The sequence below is a fragment of the Stegostoma tigrinum genome, chromosome X (assembly GCF_030684315.1).
Source record: "Stegostoma tigrinum isolate sSteTig4 chromosome X, sSteTig4.hap1, whole genome shotgun sequence".
NCBI classification, from domain to species: domain Eukaryota; kingdom Metazoa; phylum Chordata; class Chondrichthyes; order Orectolobiformes; family Stegostomatidae; genus Stegostoma; species Stegostoma tigrinum.
Window position 1 is genome coordinate 7,657,189 of NC_081404.1, and position 19,219 is coordinate 7,676,407.

The following is a 19,219-nucleotide window of genomic DNA, read 5'->3' on the forward strand; positions in this document are numbered from 1 at the left end:
ACTGGGTCTTTGATAGCAGATTTAAAGACAGGGAGACAACAGAACATCCAGGAGAAATCAAACTAGACAGCACTAAGGCAGGGAAGTATCTTTACAGGAAGTTTAAGAGGAAGATCAAAGGGAGCAGAGGCAGATAATCTTACTTGGAGAGAAGTCCAGAAGCTCCTCACACTTTGCACAAAGTGTTTGAGACAGTTTGTGACATACCCTGTGACAACTATTATCTTCACATTCAAGGTGATGCTGGAATACTGAGCAGTTCTGATAGATGAAGGTCAGACCCAGCAGTCCTGTAAGTGCTCCAGAAACCTGGCAATGGATGGCTTAAAAAGGATTTGCAGATAACTGGTTAAGCCATGACCCTTGGATTTAAAAGAGTAGTGATCAGAGTGGGAGAGTCTGATGAAGGGTCTAGGCCCGAAACGTCAGCTTTTGTGCTCCTGAGATGCTGCTTGGCCTGCTGTGTTCATCCAGCCTCACATTTTATTACCAGTGATCAGAGTGGGCCAGGTTGAAAGACTTGATTAGACTAGGGCAAAAAGGAAATAAGCACAGCTGTGTAAAATCAGTAGCTGCAGGTTTTTTTTGCAGAACCTTGGAGGGCTAGACCACTGGGTTGGGAAAAATAACTGAATTAGGACAGTTGTTTATTTCTAGAGACCAATACTGGGAGCAGTAGGGCTTGGGAAATAAAGCAATTATGTAGAGTCCAAGGCAGCCATCTGGTGTGATGAGACCAGAAGATGGCAGGTCAAGATGTGGGCATGTTTGGGAATTTGACAATCCATTTACCTTATCTAGGGCAAATAGAGCTGGCCTAGTTAGCAACATCACATCTTACATTTGAGAAGATGGACAGAGACACTTGGATAAGGACAGCAAACAAGGTGCAAATATTGCAATTTGCAAGGATAACTAGCCACAGTACAGAAATCTCAACAGTATGTTTGAAAGAGAGATAACCATGAATCTGAATAAAAACAAAAGCAAGATCAGGAAACATTAATGCAACTATCCACAATTAATGTATTGGCAAGGACTTTGTCCACAAGTGGCCAGACTTGAGGGAGATGCAGACTGGAGAGACAAGAACTGATTCACCAGCAGTCACCATCAGGTCAGCAGTGAGGAGAGTTGAATTGGACAGGAAGGAGATTAACAATGTTAGCCCAGAGGTACATGAGTAGCGTGGGGTAGGGCAACCCAGAAAATAATGACAAGTTACTAGAAAATCAGATAAAGTGTGGAACACAGCAGGCCAGGCAGGATCACAGCAGGAAAGTTGACATTTCAGGTCATGGCACAGCACTTCATGCATGCAGACTCAAGTCTCAAAGTCAAGACCTGGCTACATAAAACAATGAAATACAGCAATGAGAAAAATCAGACAAGGGAGGAGATACAAACTAAACTATCTATTGCATGTTTCATATCCACTCAAAAATGGGACAAAGTCCTGTTTAACACCTCACTGAAGAGGCAGCACGTCCAAAGATAAAAGCATTCACTCACCACTGCAGTGGGCTGTCAACCGAGATTTTTTTTGTGGTGGGGTGGGAAAGAGAGGGAAGGAAGGGTCGCTTTGAGCCATTGATGCCCCGATAGCAACTGAGGCACAACCAGCCCATTCTGAGATGGACGAACACAATAACAGCAAAGCTGTCACATTCCATTAACTCACCCTCCAGGAACTACGTGCGGCTATCGTGTCGCTGAGATAGCAAGAACTGCAGATACTCAGCCACTGAACGCCTTGTGTTTCAGACCTTCCCTCGGAAAGGGGCAGATACCCCAGGCCCTGAAAAAGTTCAGGAAGCGCGAACGCGAGTTACTTCAGCCGCCTGTTAAAGTACAAACAGTTTGTTACCTTTCGGAATGCGGCCGGTGCCTTGGCACGTCGGACAGGTGACACTGTCTTTGCCAGTGAATTCTACATAAGGGAACCGCGCGATGTCCTCCTGTCTGTCGTCGCCCAGTAAATCTTCACTGCTCTCAGCGTCCAAAGCCCGCTCTTTCCTCAGGCGGCCCCGGCCAGCTCGAACTGAAACCTGCGATCCCATCACCATACACGCCACTAACTGCCCCAACATCACCAAGTCACGGGGCGGGGCATCTTATACCGCGCATGCGCGCGTCTGGCCCGCCCTTTCGCTGTACGTGCTCGTTCCCGTCTTTACATTCTGAAGAGATCGGCGTTGGAGTGGCGTGTCGAGCGGACTTCTTTGCGCAGCTGGTTGCGCCGGCGTTACCTAGGCAAGTCAGATTGCAGATGGGCAGTCACTCTCTGGAAAAGCCCATTGAAGTCGGGGAATTCTTCGGGACTCATTCAAAAATAATAGTTACCTCAGAAAGGTTAAATGATTAGAAAAGAGCTGCAGATGCTGGAAATCAGAAACAAAACCAAGATTTTGAGGCGGCTCAGCAGGTCTGGCAGCATTTATGGAGAGCCCAATGCCCTCATTCTGGGCTAACTATTAAATGTCACCCACCTAACCTGCCCAACCCCCGACCAGCTCCTCCCTGAACCAGAACTGATACCAGATCTAATCGGACACAGTCTCCCATCCTATACCCAAACGCCCATCACACCGAACCCAGCAATATACCCACATACTGAAGAAGGGTTACTTGACCAAAAATGTTAATTCATTTCTCTCCACAGATGCTGCCAGACTTGCTCAGCTTTTCCAACAATTTCTGTTTTTGCCTCCCACATACTGACCTGATACTCCGCTCAACTTCGGTGCCAGATCAAGCTGGTTGAGTCCTAAATGATATAACTGCTGGACTGGGGTTGCAACAGATGGAAAGAGAACCAACATGAAAGGCAAAAATATATTTGCCTTCAGCCTCCCTATACTGCCTGTAACAGAAGCATCTTTCTGTCATAGTATCAATGACCATTGCACAGTCCCTTAAAGATGAAGTCCCACCTTCACATTCAGAATAGCTTCTGTGATGGTCTGGAGCACTAACACTGTGTAAAATGGCATAACCTTTTAACAGATCCAGCAATGCAAGACTGAGCATCCACGAGGTACTGTGGGCCATCAGCAGCATAACCATACTCCAACACAATCTGCAACCTCATGACCCAGTTTATTCCCCACTCTACCATGAAAATCAAGCCATGGGAATCAACTCTACTTCAATGAAAGGTGAAGGAGGACATGTCAGGAGCAGCACCAGGCATACCTAAAAATGAGGTGTCAACATAGTGAAGCTACCGAACAAAACTGTGTTTGTGTCTAACAGCATAAAAATCAATGATAAGCAGGTATAAGTAATTGCACGCCACAGATCTTATCTAAGCTCAGCAATCCTTCCACATTCAATCATGAATGGTGGTGGACAATTAAACAACTCCCCAGAGGAGGAGACTCCACAAATATTCCGATCCTTAATGATGGGGCAGCCAAGCACATCAGCGTGAGAGGTAAGGCTGAAGCATTTGCAGCAATCTTTAACCAGAAGTGCCAAGTGGAGATCCATCTTGTACTCTCCACTGGCCCCCTGTATTACAGATAGCAGTCTTCAGCCAATTCGATTCACTCCACATGATATCAAGCAACAGTTAGAGACACTGGATAGTGCAAAGCCTGTGGGCTCTGAAATCATTTTGGCAATATTACTGAAAACTTGTGTTCCAGAACTTGCCTCTCCCCTAGCCAAACTGTTCCAGTTCAGCTTCAACACTGGCATCTACCCAATATAACATGGAACATTGTCCGGGTGTGTGCAATATACAAAAAGTAGGACCTTGTTTTCTTAAATCCAACTTAATTGAATCATATAAAATAATCAGAGGGTTAGATAGGGTGGATAGGGAGAGCCTTTTTCCTAGGATGGTGACGGAGAGCACGCGGGGGCATAGCTTTAAATTGAGGGGTGAAAGATATAGGACAGATGTCAGAGGTAGTTTCTTTACTCAGAGAGTAATAAGGGAATGGAGCGCTTTGCCTGCAACGGTAGTAGATTCGCCAACTTTATGTACATTTAAGTCGTCATTGGATAAGCATATGGACGTACATGGAATAGTGCAGTTTAGATGGGCTTGAGATTGGTATGACAGGTCGGCACAACATCGAGGGCCGAAGGGCCTGTACTGTGCTGTAATGTTCTATGTTCAACCCGGCCAGTTACCGCCCCATCAGTCTCCTCTCGATCATCAATAAAGTGATGGAAGGTGTCAGTAACAGTGCTATCAAGCAGCACCTGCTCAGCAATAACCTGCTAATTGACACCCAGTTTGGGTTCCACCAGGGCCACTCAGTTCCTGACCTCATTACAGCCTTGATTCAAACATGGACAAAAGAGTCGGATGCCAGAGGTGAGAGTGACAGGCCTTGCCATTAAGGTTACATTTGACCAAATTTGGCTTCAAGAAGCTTTAGCAAGACTTGAGTCAATGGGAATCAGAGGGAAATTTCTCAGTTGGTTGAAGTCATACCTAGCACAAAGGAAGATGGTTATGATCATTGGAGGTCAACCATGTCAGCTTCAGAACATATCTGGAGGAGTGCCTCAGGTTGCCAAAGAAGTTAATTTGAATGTTCCCCAACCAGAAACCATGTATGAACCATGAGATACACCCCCTACTGAAGTGCAGCTCTGAGGCATACAAGTCGGACAACCGTGACATTTACAGGAAATCTGTACAATCTTCATAAGGCCATCAGAGACAGCAAGGGGTGATACCAAACTAACCTGGAGACTCAGACCAAACACACAAGGCTTACACTAGAAAGCGAAGTCAAACAGAATAGTGGGCAATAGTATATCCTTATCCATTTAGCCCAATGCATTCTATCCTCGCTTTGAAAAGAAGGTCAATGAAACGATGTCACCTGTCCCAACAGCCTCGGATACACCTGTACCCGCAGTCACTGCTGCAGATGTTAGCCTGACCTTCTTGAGAGTGAACCCACGGAAAGCAACCAGTCTGGATGGAGTCCCTGGCAATGTACTCAGATCCTGTGCAGACCAGCTGGCGGGAGTATTTGCAGACATCTTTAACCTCTTCCTTACTATGATCTGAAGTCCGTACCTGCTTCAAGAAGATCACCGTCATCTTGGTGCCAAAGAAAAATCAAACAGCGTGTGTCAATGACTACTGCCTAGTGACTCTGACTTTCATAGTTATGAAGTGCTTCGAGAGGTCAGTCATGGCTCGCATGAACTCCAACCCACCAAATTGCCTTGACCCTTTGCAATTCGCCAACAGATCCACAGCAGACACCATCTCCCTGGCCCTACACTCATCCCATGGAACATCTGAATAGCAGGATACCTATCTCCTTCAGGATACCTTCCGCCTTCAACACCATAATTCCAAACAAACTCATCTCTAAACTCCGAGACCTGGGTCTCGGCACTCCCCTCTGTAACTGGATCTTCACGTTTCTGACCCATAGACCACAATCAGTAAGGATAGGTGACAGCACATCCTTCATCATAATCCTCAGCACTAGCCCTCCAAAAGGCTTCATAGTCAGCCCCCTACTACACTCACTATGCGCTCACCGTGTGGCCACATTCGGCTCTAACCTGTTTACAAATTCACTGACAACACCACCATCATAGGGGATCAATGATGAGACAGAATACAGGAAAGAGATTGAGTGCTTAACGGCATGGTGTAAAGACAACAATCTCTCCATCAATGTCAACAAAACAAAAGAGCTGGTCATTGACTTCAGGAAGTGGAGTGGAGGACCCACCCTACATCAGTGGTACTGCGGTGGAGATGGTTGAGAGTGTCAAGTTCCTGGGAGTGATGATCAGCGACAATCTGTTCTGGTCCCCCCATGTCAACGCAGTAGTCGAGAAAGCACAACAACATCTCTACTTCCTCAGGATGCTACGGAAATTCAGCATGTCCACAAGGACTCTTATAGTTGCACCATAGAAAGCATTCTATCTGGATGCAACACAGTGTGGTTTGGTACCTGCTCTTCCCAAGACCACAAGAAACTACAGAGAGTCGTGAACACAGTGCAGTCCATCACGCAAACCAGCCTTCCATTCATTGACTCCGTCTACATTTCCTGCTGCCTTCGGAAAACAGCCAAAACATAATCAAAAACCCCTCCTACCATGGTTGTATTTTCTTCCACCCTCTTCTGTCGGGCAGAAGATAGGAATGTTTGTGTACACGTATGAAAGATTCAAGAACGCTTCTTCCCGGCTGTTATCAGGCTTCTGAATTGACCTCTCAATTTTAAATTTAATGTTGATCTTGCTCTTTGTGCACCTTCTCTGTAGCTATAACATTGTATTCTTTGCCCTGTTCTATTACCCTAATGCACTTTGTATGGTATGATCTGCCTATACTGCAAGCAAAGCAAAATGTTTCACTGTGTCCAGGTACATGTGACAATAATAAATCAAATCAAGTTAGTGTCCTTCTACTTCAGCTACTTCATCAATCACCTTTCGTAAGGTCAGAAGTGGGGATGCTCACCAATGATTGCACAATGTTCAGCACCATCCATGCGTCATTGATAATGAAGCAAGTTATACCCAAATGCAACAATACCTGGATGCTATCCAGGCTTGGTCTGTAAAGTGACAAGTAACATTTGTGCCATTCACGTGCAAGGCAATGAACAATTCCATTCAGAGTGATTCCAGCCATGATTTAAATTCAATGGCATTATCATCACTGAATGCCCTACTGGGAGTTAACATCCTGGGAGTTACCATTGACTAGAAACCAACAGGCTAGACATTTCAATACAGTGACTATAAAAGCAAGTCAGAGGCTAGAAATCCTGCAGCAAATAATTTGTAACAAGTAACAGCCAACAACATTCAAGAAGCTTGAAGCCATTTTGGACCAAACCAGCCCACTCGATTGGCACCACATCCACTCCTTCCACACCATCAGTGCTCATTAGAAATGGTCTGTGCTAGCTGCAAGATGCACTGCAGAAATTTAAAATTCCTTAGACAGCACCTTCCAAACCCAGGACCACAACCATCCAGGGGCAGTGCAGTGGCTCAGTGGTTAGCACTAGTGTGTCACAGTGCCAGGGACCCTCAGGCAAAGATTTGTGTGGCATTTGTACATTCTCCCTGTGTCTGCATGGGTTTCCTCCAAGTGGTCTGGTTTCTTCTCACAGTCCAAAGATGTGCACATTGGCTGGATTGGCCATGGGATATGCGGGGTTATAGGGATAGGGTGGGGTGATGGGTCTGGCTGGGATGGTCTTTGGAGAGTTAGCGTGGACTCAATCAGCTGAATGGCCTGCTTTCACACTGTAGGGATTCTATGATTCAAAAGAATAAGGGCAGTAGATGGGAATGTCACCACCTGCAAGATCTTGTCCAAGCCACTCATAATCCTGACTTGGAAATATATCACCATTCCCTCACGCTAAAAAAGCTAGCGTAAAATATAAAAATGGATCGTAAAAGCTTCTATAAGTATAAAAAGGGAAGAAAGTAGCAAAGGTGAATGTTGATCTCTTGGAAGACGAGATTGGAGAGTTAATAGTGGGGAACTCAGAAATGGTGGAGACTCTAAATCAATATTTCATTTCACTTTACACGGTGGGGAATGCTAGTACCACACCAATACTAACAGGTAATGCAGAGGTTATAGAAAGGGGGAACCTTAAATCAATCATCACCATGAGGGAAAACGTACTGAGCCAACTTTTGGGATTGAAGGGAGACACATTCCCAGGATGTGATGGGCTACATTCTGAGGTCTTAAAGGAAGTGGCAGTAGAGATGGTGGATCTATTGGTTATAATATTCCAAACTTCCCTAGACGTGGGAGAAGTTCCAGTGGATTGAAAAAATGCTAGTACAATACCCTTATTCTAAAAGGGAGGGAAGTAGACAATAGGAAACTATAGACCAATTGGTTTAATGTATGTCATTGGGAAATTGTTAGAATCCATTATAAAGAAGTGTTAGGACTGTAGGAAAGTCAAAACACAATCCACCAGAGTCAGCATAGCTTTATGAATGATCAGTCATGTTTGACTAATTTTCTAGAGTTCTTTGATGATGTAACTAGCAAAATGGATAATGGAGATCCTGTAGATGTAGTATATCTGTACTTCCAGAATGTATTTGATGAGGTACCGCACAAAAGGTTAAAATACAAGGTAAAATCAAATGGGGTTGGGGTAATACAGAAAGCAGAGAGTTGGAATAAATGGGTCTTTTTCTGGTTGGCAAGATGTAACTATTGGGAAGTTCTCAGGCCCTATCTATATTAATGACTTGGATATAGGGGTAGAAGGTACAAAAGCCAAATTTCCAGGTTACACTAAAACAGGTGGGAAAATTATAATGATGTCAGCAAGGTGTACCTCATAGAATATGAGTTCCCTGATTGGGGATGTTAATCTGGTCCAATCAGGGAGCCCTGGCTGACAAATATAAATAGGAGTGTCAGTGCTACTGTTCACTCTGAGAGCTGGCTGTAAGGAAATTGGATCAATCCCAGTGACTCTCTACATGTAAGTACCTGATGAAGGATACCAGTCTCTGTGGACTTATTTCAATGGCGACAGGAGAAAAGTTGCAAAGTCGGTGTGTGTAGAATTATAAAACGGGGGAAAACAATGCATCGCCCCTTTAAAAGTTGGTGTTCTTTCAGTGCTTAGAGTTTAAATAAATGTCTGACCAGCAGCTCAAAATGCAGGTGCACACAGAGAGTGCCCAGATGGAAACATTTAGTATCGAACAGCCAAGTAGTATTTTTTTTACTGAGACAACAGTTTTCAAATTTAGCCAATCAATTTAAACCAAGCCCTTAGATACTAAAACCTATTAGATTTAAATCTGATGGTGTTGACAGCAAAAAATCAATTCTACATTAGAAATGTTGTTATTTCATCATGGGTACAAAGACGGGGACAGTTGGACAGAGACTCTAGAACTAGCCACCATTTGCTCAGGTTAAGAACCCTCAGCTCTGCCTCTCTCTCTCTCTATCTCTCTCTCGATTAATTATGAGAGGGTTTCAGCAACTCCCCTTCTGTTACAGGCAACAAGAGAAAAGTACGTTCCTGAAGAAATTCACTTGCAACAGTCATCTTTGAGTTAAAATAAGCATTTCTGACATCATGTGGCTATTTGGGAAGTTTGACTTGTTTGACCCTGCTGTCGGAGACTGGGCCCAGTATGTGGAAAGAATGCATTACTTTTTTCCCCAGGTCAAGACGACTGGCAGAGACAAGAGACTTTGGTTTAACCTTTCATGAGATGCTGAGTGACTGTTTGCTAAGTGGGATTAATAATGTAACCATGTAAAAGCATCTACTACCTGAAGCCAACTTGGACTTCAAATAGGCACGACAACTGGCTTTATCATTAGAAAAAGCAGCAAGTGGAGGGTGTGAGTTACGGGGTATTCTGAAGGAAGTGGACACCCTCACCAGGTTGACTCAGCTTGGAGAACACCACTTGAGTGAAGACAATTGCATAGCCTCACAAAGGACATATCCTGAATAGAAAGACTCTTGGTCAGCCCACAGCAAAACCCCAAAACAAAGCCAAGCCTGAGTCAAATGGTTAAAATCTTTTTCAGGGTCTGGGCTGGCAAGCTAGAATGCAGACTTGAGACAGCAGAAGAATCCCACTAGACCTAAATTGAGTAAGAGAACTCAGGCTGGAATTCAGGACAGTGCACACCCTGGAAAATCCACCTACATCTGGATGTTAAACTGCTTTTTTTTTAATAGAATCCCTTCGTATGGAAACAGGCCCTTCGGCCCAACAAGTCCACACCAACCCTCAGAGCATCCCGCCCAGGCCCATTCCCCTATAGCCCACCTGATCTACACATCCCCGAACACAATGGGCAATTTAACATAGCCAATCCACCTATCCTGTACATCTTTGGATTGTGGGAGGAAACCAGAGCACCCAGAGGAAACCCACACAGACACAGGGAGAATGTGCAAACTCCACACAGACAGTCACCTGAGGCTAGAATTGAACCTAGGTCCCTGGTGCTGTGAGTTAGCAGTGCTAACCACTGAGCCACCATGCTTCCCCATGTTGGCCAGGAAGCCATAATTCTGCAAAGCCCACATAGTTCCATTTGTCTTATGGGCAAAAGTTGAGTCAGAAATCAGAAGGTTGGAAAGTAAAGGAATCATTATACCAGTCCAGTTTGCAGAATGAGCAGCACCCGGTCATACCAATTATGAAGCCCGATGAGGTGGTTCACCTTTGTTGGGAGTTTAAACAAACGATAAACCACTTTACACAGTTGGATAAATACCCAGTCCCTTGAATGGAAGATTTATGTGCCAAGCTGGCAGGTGCACTGTCCTTCATGATGCTGGACATGAGCCATGCGTACCTGCAAATGCAGTTAGATGAGGATTCCCAGAAGTATGTGTATATGATGGGCCGAAGGGCTGAAAGTTAATGATGGTATTCGACAGCTACATGAGCAAATAGATTGTACAGAATAGAAAAATGGGCTGGGAAAATTATTGATGATACTTGACAAGCTACATGATCTTGAATGAGTCCTGTGAATATTCCTGTACATGCTGAAGCTGGTACAATCAATGTGTTTTTCTGTAGTTGCTTTTCTGTGCCTGGCTGTTTGCTATGCCGTATAAGAGAGAGAGTTTCATTCCAAGTCGCTGGACTTCACCTCAGGCCGGGATTGTGAATAGTGTCAGGAACAACCTCACTCTCTAGATCAGCCATCAATCGAGGGGCCCCCAGCAGGCAGAAGGGCATGAGGCTTATTGTTTCTTTCCTCTCTTTTTGTTTACTTAATAAATGTTCCTTTCTTTTTCATCTTTTATTATTACTCAATAAATGTTCATGTTTAAACATGTTTCTGTTGACAAGCCTTGTCTTAATGACATTTAACTGAATCTGAAAAGAACCGCAGGTATACACTCTGCAATCCAAGACAGCATGCAACGATTAATACCCATAACACTTTGCAGTAATAGAGAAGACTGCCACTTGGGGTATCATCAGCCTGTTTTTCAGCAGATGATGGAGAACATTTTACAGGATCTGCTCCAGGTCACCATTTAGATGACATGCTAATAACAGGGAAGACCAATAAGAAACACTTAGAGATCCTGGACATAGTCCTTAGGCATTTTTCCCAGGCGGATGTATACCTTAGAAGGGAAAAATGTGTGTCCCAGGCCCCTACTTGGCTACAGTGTCAACAAGACGAGACGACACCTGTTGGTAGATAATGTGGGTGAGTTAAGGTGCCCCAGCTCCCATGTTTGTACTGTAGTTTATGTCTTTCCTTGGACTGGTGAATTATTATGGAAAACTTTTACATAACCTGGCACCTTTGCATGAAATCTTAAAAAATGGTCAGCCTTGGAAATGATCGTATAGCCAAAACATAACTTTCAGGGAGGTGAAGAAACAGCTATCATGCTCTAAGGTGTTGGCGCACCCAAGTGAGATTTGGTATTGACATGTGATGCCTCTCTCTATGGCTTTGGGATAGTATTAGCTCATAGATGGCCCAAGGGAGAGGAACAGCCAATAGCATATGCATCCAAGACTTTGTCTAATGCAGAACATAAATACACTGAGATACAGAAGAAAGGTTTGGCAGTCATATTTGGAGTTAGGAGGTTTCACCTTTACCTTTATGGACAAAAATTTGTAATAACAACAGACCATAAACCCCTGCTACATTGATTTAAAGAGGACAAGGCAGTACGTCCCATGGCTTCAGGCCAAATTCAGCAGTGGGCTGGAATTCTATGTGCATTTAGTTACGAGTTGGAACATCATCTGGGTGGCCAAGTAGCAAATGTGGATGTATTGAATTGCCTTCCACTGGCACATACACTGCTGGCAGTACCACTGGAGATAGCTCCAGCAGAGTTGCTAATGGGGAGAAGACTCTGCGCAAGTTTAAATATGATCTTCCCGGAGTCGTTGGGGAGAGGTGGAATGACGTCAGGAATGGCAATGCCAGACACAAGACTCTGCTAACTGAGGGAGACAGTTTACTTCAGGGAATGAAGTTTGCCACAGGAACTGCAGGAATGGCCCTGCATGGGTAAGTGGCATGGTTGACGCAAGGTCAGATGCAATGATGTATAAAGCTCAGGTAGGTGCAATGGCCATGAACAAGCACTTAGACCATATGGAAGCTGCAAACTTGCAAATGATGTGGGAGCAAAATGTGCCTGGCTCCTCAACAGTCTTTCTGGTCTGGAACCCATAGGTTCTCCCTCTCTCTCAAAGGTCGAAGATACACCAGAATCTGAGATGGGCATGCCTTTGCCACCAAAGAGGAGAATGAATTTCTTCCGAGATTCTCTGGGTGCAAGAGGAAAGCATTACACGTTGCCCATATCCACGGCAGCTGGAGGAACCTGACCTGGTGCTAAAACACCCAAGAAGGAGCTACTAAAAAAGGACCAGCCTACGTCGTTGGATTCAGAGGGGGCGGGATGCAGTGATTATAATGAGGTCAGCCAAGTGGACCTTATAGAATATGAGTTCCCTGATTGGAGCTGTTAATTTGGTCCAATCAGGGGGCCCTGGTTGACAGATATAAATAGGAGTTTCAGGGGCTCTGCTCACTCTGACAGCTGGCTCTGTGTCAGGGATTCTCTGTACAGAAATCAAAGGGTGATGAGGTACCAGTCTCTATGGAGTTATTTCAAAAATAAGTTACAATAAACAATTTAAAAATTGCATATGGATAAGTTTTGTGAATGCCCTAAAATTTGGCAGATGGAGTTTAACATGGATAAGTGTGAGGTAATTCATTTTTTTGGTTGGAAAAGTAAGGTCAACTTATTATTTAAATGAAGAGGAAACTAGAGTGCTTCAGTTCAGAGGTGCCCTTCTGCATGAATTGTGGAAAATTAGTATGTAGGTACAACAAGTAATAAAGGGATTTTTGCATTTATTGAAAGAGAGTACAAAAGTATGGAAGGGTTTTTGCAATTATATAAGGTACTAGTGAGACTAGACCTGGAGGATTTGGTCCCTTTCCTTGAGGAGAGATGTAGTTGTATTGAATGTAGTTGAGGAGATTCACTAGATTGATTTCAGGGCTAAGAAGCTTGTTTATGCAGAGAGATTGAGCATTTTAGACCCAAAGTCCACAGGCTTTAGAAAAATAAGAGGAAATCTAATTGTGTATATAAAATGTTAAAGGGGATTGACAAAGTAGACATAGAGCAAATGTTTGCCCATGTGGGGCAATCTAGTACAAGAGGTCACAGTTTTTGGCTAAGGGGTGGTGGATTTGAAATAGAAATGAAGAGTAATTATTCTCTCAAAGGGCCACAAACTTGTGGAATTCACTATCCCAGAGTGAAGTGGATGCCAGGGCACTGAATAAATTTCAGGAGACAGAATTTTAATTTGCAATGGTTAAAGGTTATGGAGAGGGGGCAGGAAAGTGGAGTTGAGGCTGAGGTGAGATCAGTCATGACCACGTGGAATGACAGAGCAGACTCTGATTTCCTATCCCTGTTAAAGTAAAGATAGAATACAGACAATACTCAGTCTGTGCATACAATACAATACAAAACAAAACAGTAGTATTTGTAACTTTAAGATAATCAGTCAAGCTTGTAATGTCTCTCTTATGCTCATTAGTTGTGACAAATATTCATACACAGGGATCTGTTCTCTGTGCACAAAAAGAATACATTTAAGCCACATGAGATAACAAGGTGTAGAGCTGGATGTACACTGCAGGCCAAGCAGCATTATAGAAACAAGAAAGCCACATGCTATTTTTTAATTACCCTGAACTTGGGCAGCCTATAGTTCCCCACTGCACGCTCCATGGCAACACCTCTGTTGATGGGAGTCAACCTGTCAACCAATCAGTGTCCTAGTCTCCTACATGACAAATTGTTGTAATTGTTTGAAAATTTGGCTCTGTTGCTTCTGTCCTGATGAGTCCAAGGCAGAAAGCTTCAGTGACACAGCTTTTCAGTCATAATAAATAACAAAACATAATATTTTTTGCTTAATACCAGTTTATAATCTCAATAGGAATATTAAGGTAAAAAAAAAACTCATGGTCTAGGCACCATCCATGGTGGACAAAAAAAAGGAGAAAACTGTTGCAAAATAAGAAGTTGTGATTAGGCAAGACAAGGTTAAGTTTTACAAAGATCAGGTAAGGCATTCAACCCAGGTCCTGACTGCTGTCTCAGGTAAATTTAAAAGACCCATGGCACCCAATTGAGAAAGAGCAGAGGAGTTCTCTCTGATATCTTGGCCAATTTTGTTTGGTGACCTTTTACAATTTACTCTCAATACAGGCAATAGTTTTAAATCAATCCTGGGGAAATCTCAGCATTGCATAAACTTTATAAGTTAATTTGTTAAATTGTTTGGTATAACTACAGACAACTTTCGAGTGCTATTTCTGACAGCAATAAGTTCTGAAATCAACCAGGGAATAAGTTTTTTAAGACCTGGTAACATGTCATGAGGGGTAATTAATGACCCTGTCATGAAGGATACTGCATGGAAGAGTGAGCATAACATGTTAGAACTTCATATTTGGCTTGAAGGTGAGAAATAGGAGCCTGAAAATAGAATCTTAAACTCAAGGGCAATTACAATTATGAAGACAAAGTAGAATGAATTGGATTGGGAAATATATGTTAACATGTAATGTTGTAGAGAAGCAGTGCCTAGCATTTAAGGAGATATTTCATAACTCTCATTAAAGATACATATCACTGCCACAGAAAGATGCTCTAGGAAGGATCCACAATCTGTGGCAAACTAAGGAATTAGGGATGATGTATCTAATTAAATGAAAAAGTGCACAAGATTAATGGTAGCTTAGACAATTTTTAAAACCAGCAGAGAATGATTAAAAAGTAATTATTTTTAAAAAAGCTCACTTGCGAGATGTGGGTGTTGCTAGTTGGGCAGCATTTGTTGTTGGTACCTAGTTGCCCCTTGGTGAGCTGCGTCATGTTCAGCTGCAGATAACGTGCTATAGATAGGCCCACAATATTGGGAGGGAGGGATTTGCAGGATGTTGACCCAGCGACATTGAAGGAATGGTGATATATTTCCAATTCAGGATGGTGAATGGCTTGGAGGGGAACTTGCAGGAGGTGGTATTCCCATGTATCTGCTACCCTTGTACTTCTAGATGGAAGTGGTCGTGGGTTTGGAAGGTGCTGCCTGAGGATCTTTGGTGAATTTCTGCAGTGCATCTTGTAGATAGTACCCACTGCTGCTACTGAGCGTCGGTGGTGTAGGGAGTGCATGTTTGTGGATGTGGTACCAATCAAGCGGCTGCTTTGTCCTCAATGATGTCAAGCTTCTTGAGTGTTGTTGGAGCTACACCCATCCAGGGCAAGTGCGGAGTATCCCATCACACTCCTGACTTGTGATAATGGGAACTGCAGATGCTGGAGAATCCAAGATAATAAAATGTGAGGCTGGATGAACACAGCAGGCCAAGCAGCATCTCAGGAGCACAAAAGCTGACGTTTCGGGCCTAGACCCTTCATCAGAGAGGGGGATGGGGAGAGGGTTCTGGAATAAATAGGGAGAGAGGGGGAGGCGGACCGAAGATGGAGAGAAAAGAAGATAGGTGGGGAGGTAGGGAGGGGATAGGTCAGTCCAGGGAAGACAGACAGGTCAAGGCGGTGGGATGAGGTTAGTAGGTAGGAGATGGAGGTGCGTCTTGGGGTGGGAGGAAGGGATGGGTGAGAGGAAGAACAGGTTAGGGAGGCAGAGACAGGCTGGACTGGTTTTGGGATGTAGTGGGTGGAGGGGAAGTGCTGGGCTGGTTGTGTGGTGCAGTGGGGGGAGGGGACAAACTGGGCTGCTTTAGGGATGCAGTGGGGGAAGGGGAGATTTTGAAGCTGGTGAAGTCCACATTGATACCATTGGGCTGCAGGGTTTGCTTGTCTTCTTTCCAGAGAGACCACTCTCTCCATGACTCCCTTGTTCGCTCCACACTGCCCTCCAACCCCACCACACCCGGCACCTTACCCTGCAACCACAGGAAATGCCACACTTGCCCCCACACCTCCTCCCTCACCCCTATCCCAGGCCCCAAGATGACTTTCCATATTAAGCAGAGGTTCACCTGCACATCTGCCAATGTGGTATACTGTATCCATTGTACCCGGTGTGGCTTCCTCTACATGGGGACACCAAAAGGAGTCTTGGGGACCGCTTTGCAGAACACCTCCGCTCGGTTCACAATAAACAACTGAACCTCCCAGTCGCGAACCATTTCAACTCCCCCTCCCATTCTTTAGATGACATGTCCATCATGGGCCTCCTGCAGTGCCACAATGATGCCACCCGAAGGTTGCAGGAACAGCAACTCATATTCCGCTTGGGAACCCTGCAGCCCAATGGTATCAATGTGGACTTCACCAGCTTCAAAATCTCCCCTTCCCCCACCGCATCCCAAAACCAGCCCAGTTCTTCCCCTCCCCCCACAGCACCACACAACCAGCCCAGCTCTTCCCCTCCACCCACTGCATCCCAAAAGCAGTCCAGCCTGTCTCTGCCTCCCTAACCTGTTCTTCCTCTCACCCATCCCTTCCTCCCACCCCAAGCCGCACCTTCATCTCCTACCTACTAACCTCATCCCACCTCCTTGACCTGTCCATCTTCCCTGGACTGACCTATCCCCTCCCTACCTCCCCACCTATACTCTCCTCTCCACCTATCTTCTTTACTCTCCATCTTCGGTCCGCCTCCCCCTCTCTCCCTATTTATTCCAGTTCCCTCTCCCCATCCCCCTCTCTGATGAAGGGTCATGGCCTGAAACGTCAGCTTTTGTGCTCCTGAGATGTTGCTGGGCCTGCTGTGTTCATCCAGCCTCACATTTTATTATCTTGGACACCCCTGACTTGTGCCTTGTAGATGGTGGACAGGCTTTGAGGAATTCGGAGGTGAGTTACTCGCTACAGTATTCCTAGCTTCTGTCTTGCTCTTTTCATCAATACATTCATATGGTGAGTCCAGTTGAGTTTCTGGTCATTAGTAATCCCTGGGATGTTGACCGTGGGGAATTCACTCATGGTAATGCCATTGAATGTCAAGGGGGCAGTGGTTAGATAAGCCAAAAAGCCCTTTTCTGTACTGGAGACCTCTGTGACTCAATGAAAATTATGATGACTTGAGGAAAAAGTATTGGGAAAACTAATGGGCTAAAAGCTAACAAATCCCCTGGACCTGATATACTGTATCCTCAGGTCTTAAAGGAAGTGGGTATGGAGGTGTTAGATTCATTGGTGTAATCTTCCAAAAATCCCTAGAATCTGGAAAGGACCCAGTAAATTGGAAAATCTCAAATGTAACACCTTTCTTTTTCAGAAAACAAGTGAGACAGAAAGTAGGAAACTGAAGGCCAGTTAGCTAACATCTGTCATAGGGGAAATGCTGGAATCCATTATGAAGGAAATAAACCAGAGTTAATGTGGTTTTATGAAGCAGAAATATGTTAGAAGTGAGGTAGTACCAGGACGTTGTAAAAAATCATAATATGATCAGGTAGATTCAACACAGTTTTCTGAAGGGAAAATCATGTTTGACAAATTTATTGGAGTTCTTTGACGATGTAACAAGCAGATGGATAAAGGGGACCCATTGATGTAGTACATTAGGATTTCTAAAAGGTATTCAATCAGTTTAGATTTTAGATTTTTAGGTTTAGACTTTTTTGTTATGTGTACTCAATATAGGAATAAAAGACTCCAGTGAAAAATGTACAAAGTTGCCATTGGTGAATAGAAATTGTGGCCTTGGGGATGATACATTATCATGGATAGAGGACTGGCTCATCAACAGGAAACAGAGTGTTGGAATAAATGGGTCATTTTCAGTTTTGCAAACTGTGACTAGTGGAATATCACAAACACCAATGCTGGGGCTTCAGCTATGATTAGATTAGATTCCATACAGCGTGGAAACAGGCCTTTCGGCCTAACAAGCCCACACCGCCCCTTGATATATCCCACCCAGACCCATCCCCCTATAACTGACACACCCTGAATACTACGGGCAATTTAGCATGGCCAATCCACCTAACCTGCACATTTTTGGACTGTGGGAGGAAACCGGAGCACCCGGAGGAAACCCACGCAGACACGGGGAGAATGCGTAAACTCTGCACAGACAGTCGCCCGAGGGTGGATTTGAACCCAGGTCCCTGGTGCTGTGAGGCAGCAGTGCTAACCACTGAGCCACTGTGCCGCCCCAAATCTATTTCCAATCTACATTAATGACTAGGATAAAGGGACTGATTATATTGTCATATTTGTTGAGATAGGTCAGAAAGCAAGTTGTGAGGAGGATACAAAGAACCTGCAAATGGATATAGATAGGTTCAGTATGTGAACATATATTTAGCAGATGGAGTATGATGTGGGGAAATGTGAAGTGTCCATTGCATGGGAAGAATAGAAAAGCAGTGTATTATTTAAATGGGGAGACTGCAGAATTCTGGAATACAGAGGAGTCTGGATATTCTTATGAATCACAAATAGCGTACATGTTTAGAAAGTTGTTAGGAAAGCAAATGCAATGTTGGCTTTTATGACAAGGGGAATAGTGCATAAAAGTAAGAAAGTCTTGCTAAAGCTGCACAGGGCATTGGTGTGATTGCACCAGTAGTACTTCAGGAGGGATAAACTTACATTGAAAGCAGTTGGGAGAAGCTTGACTATGCTGCTTCCTAGGATAACCAGGGTTGTTTTGTGACAAAAGGTTAAAACAATATTCATTGGACATTTTGAAGAATACAATGATTTTACTGAAATGTATAAGGTTCTGAGGGTGTTTGACAGGATAGATGTTTCTCTCATGAAGGAATCTAGGACTGGGGGCACTGTGGAAAATAAGGGCTCTCCCAATTAAGTCAGAGTTGAGGAGCAATTTATTCTTTCAGAGTTAGTCTTTGGATTTCTCTTCCAGAGAGAGTTGGAGGCCGGGGCATTGAATATATTCAAGGTTGAGTTAGACATATTTGATAAATAGAGAGTCAAGAGTTATCGGGGCAGGTAGGAAAGTTGAGTTCAGACCACAATCTGATCAGTCATGATGTTATTGAATTGGCACATTTAATGACCTGAATGGCTTACTTCTGCTCCAACTTCTAATGATATTGTGCTTTTATTTATTAACTGAAATTTATCCATCAATCAACTTAACTAAAAGAGATTATCTAGTTACGTACTTAATTGCTGTTTGTGAGATTTTACTATGTGGAAATTAGTGAACAGAT

At 44.0% G+C, this 19,219-nt stretch overlaps 1 protein-coding gene across 1 annotated transcript in view; it reads right to left on the reverse strand.

Annotated features, from left to right (window-relative positions):
- LOC125448347 (transmembrane protein 106C-like) overlaps positions 1-2,116 on the reverse strand; it is a 48,401-nt gene extending 46,285 nt beyond the window's left edge. The window contains exon 1 of the mRNA XM_048523616.2: positions 1,868-2,116. Coding sequence (XP_048379573.1) covers positions 1,868-2,090 — 223 coding nt within the window. The 5' untranslated portion in view covers positions 2,091-2,116. The remainder of the gene's footprint in view (positions 1-1,867) is intronic.
- Positions 2,117-19,219: the final 17,103 nt, after the last annotated feature.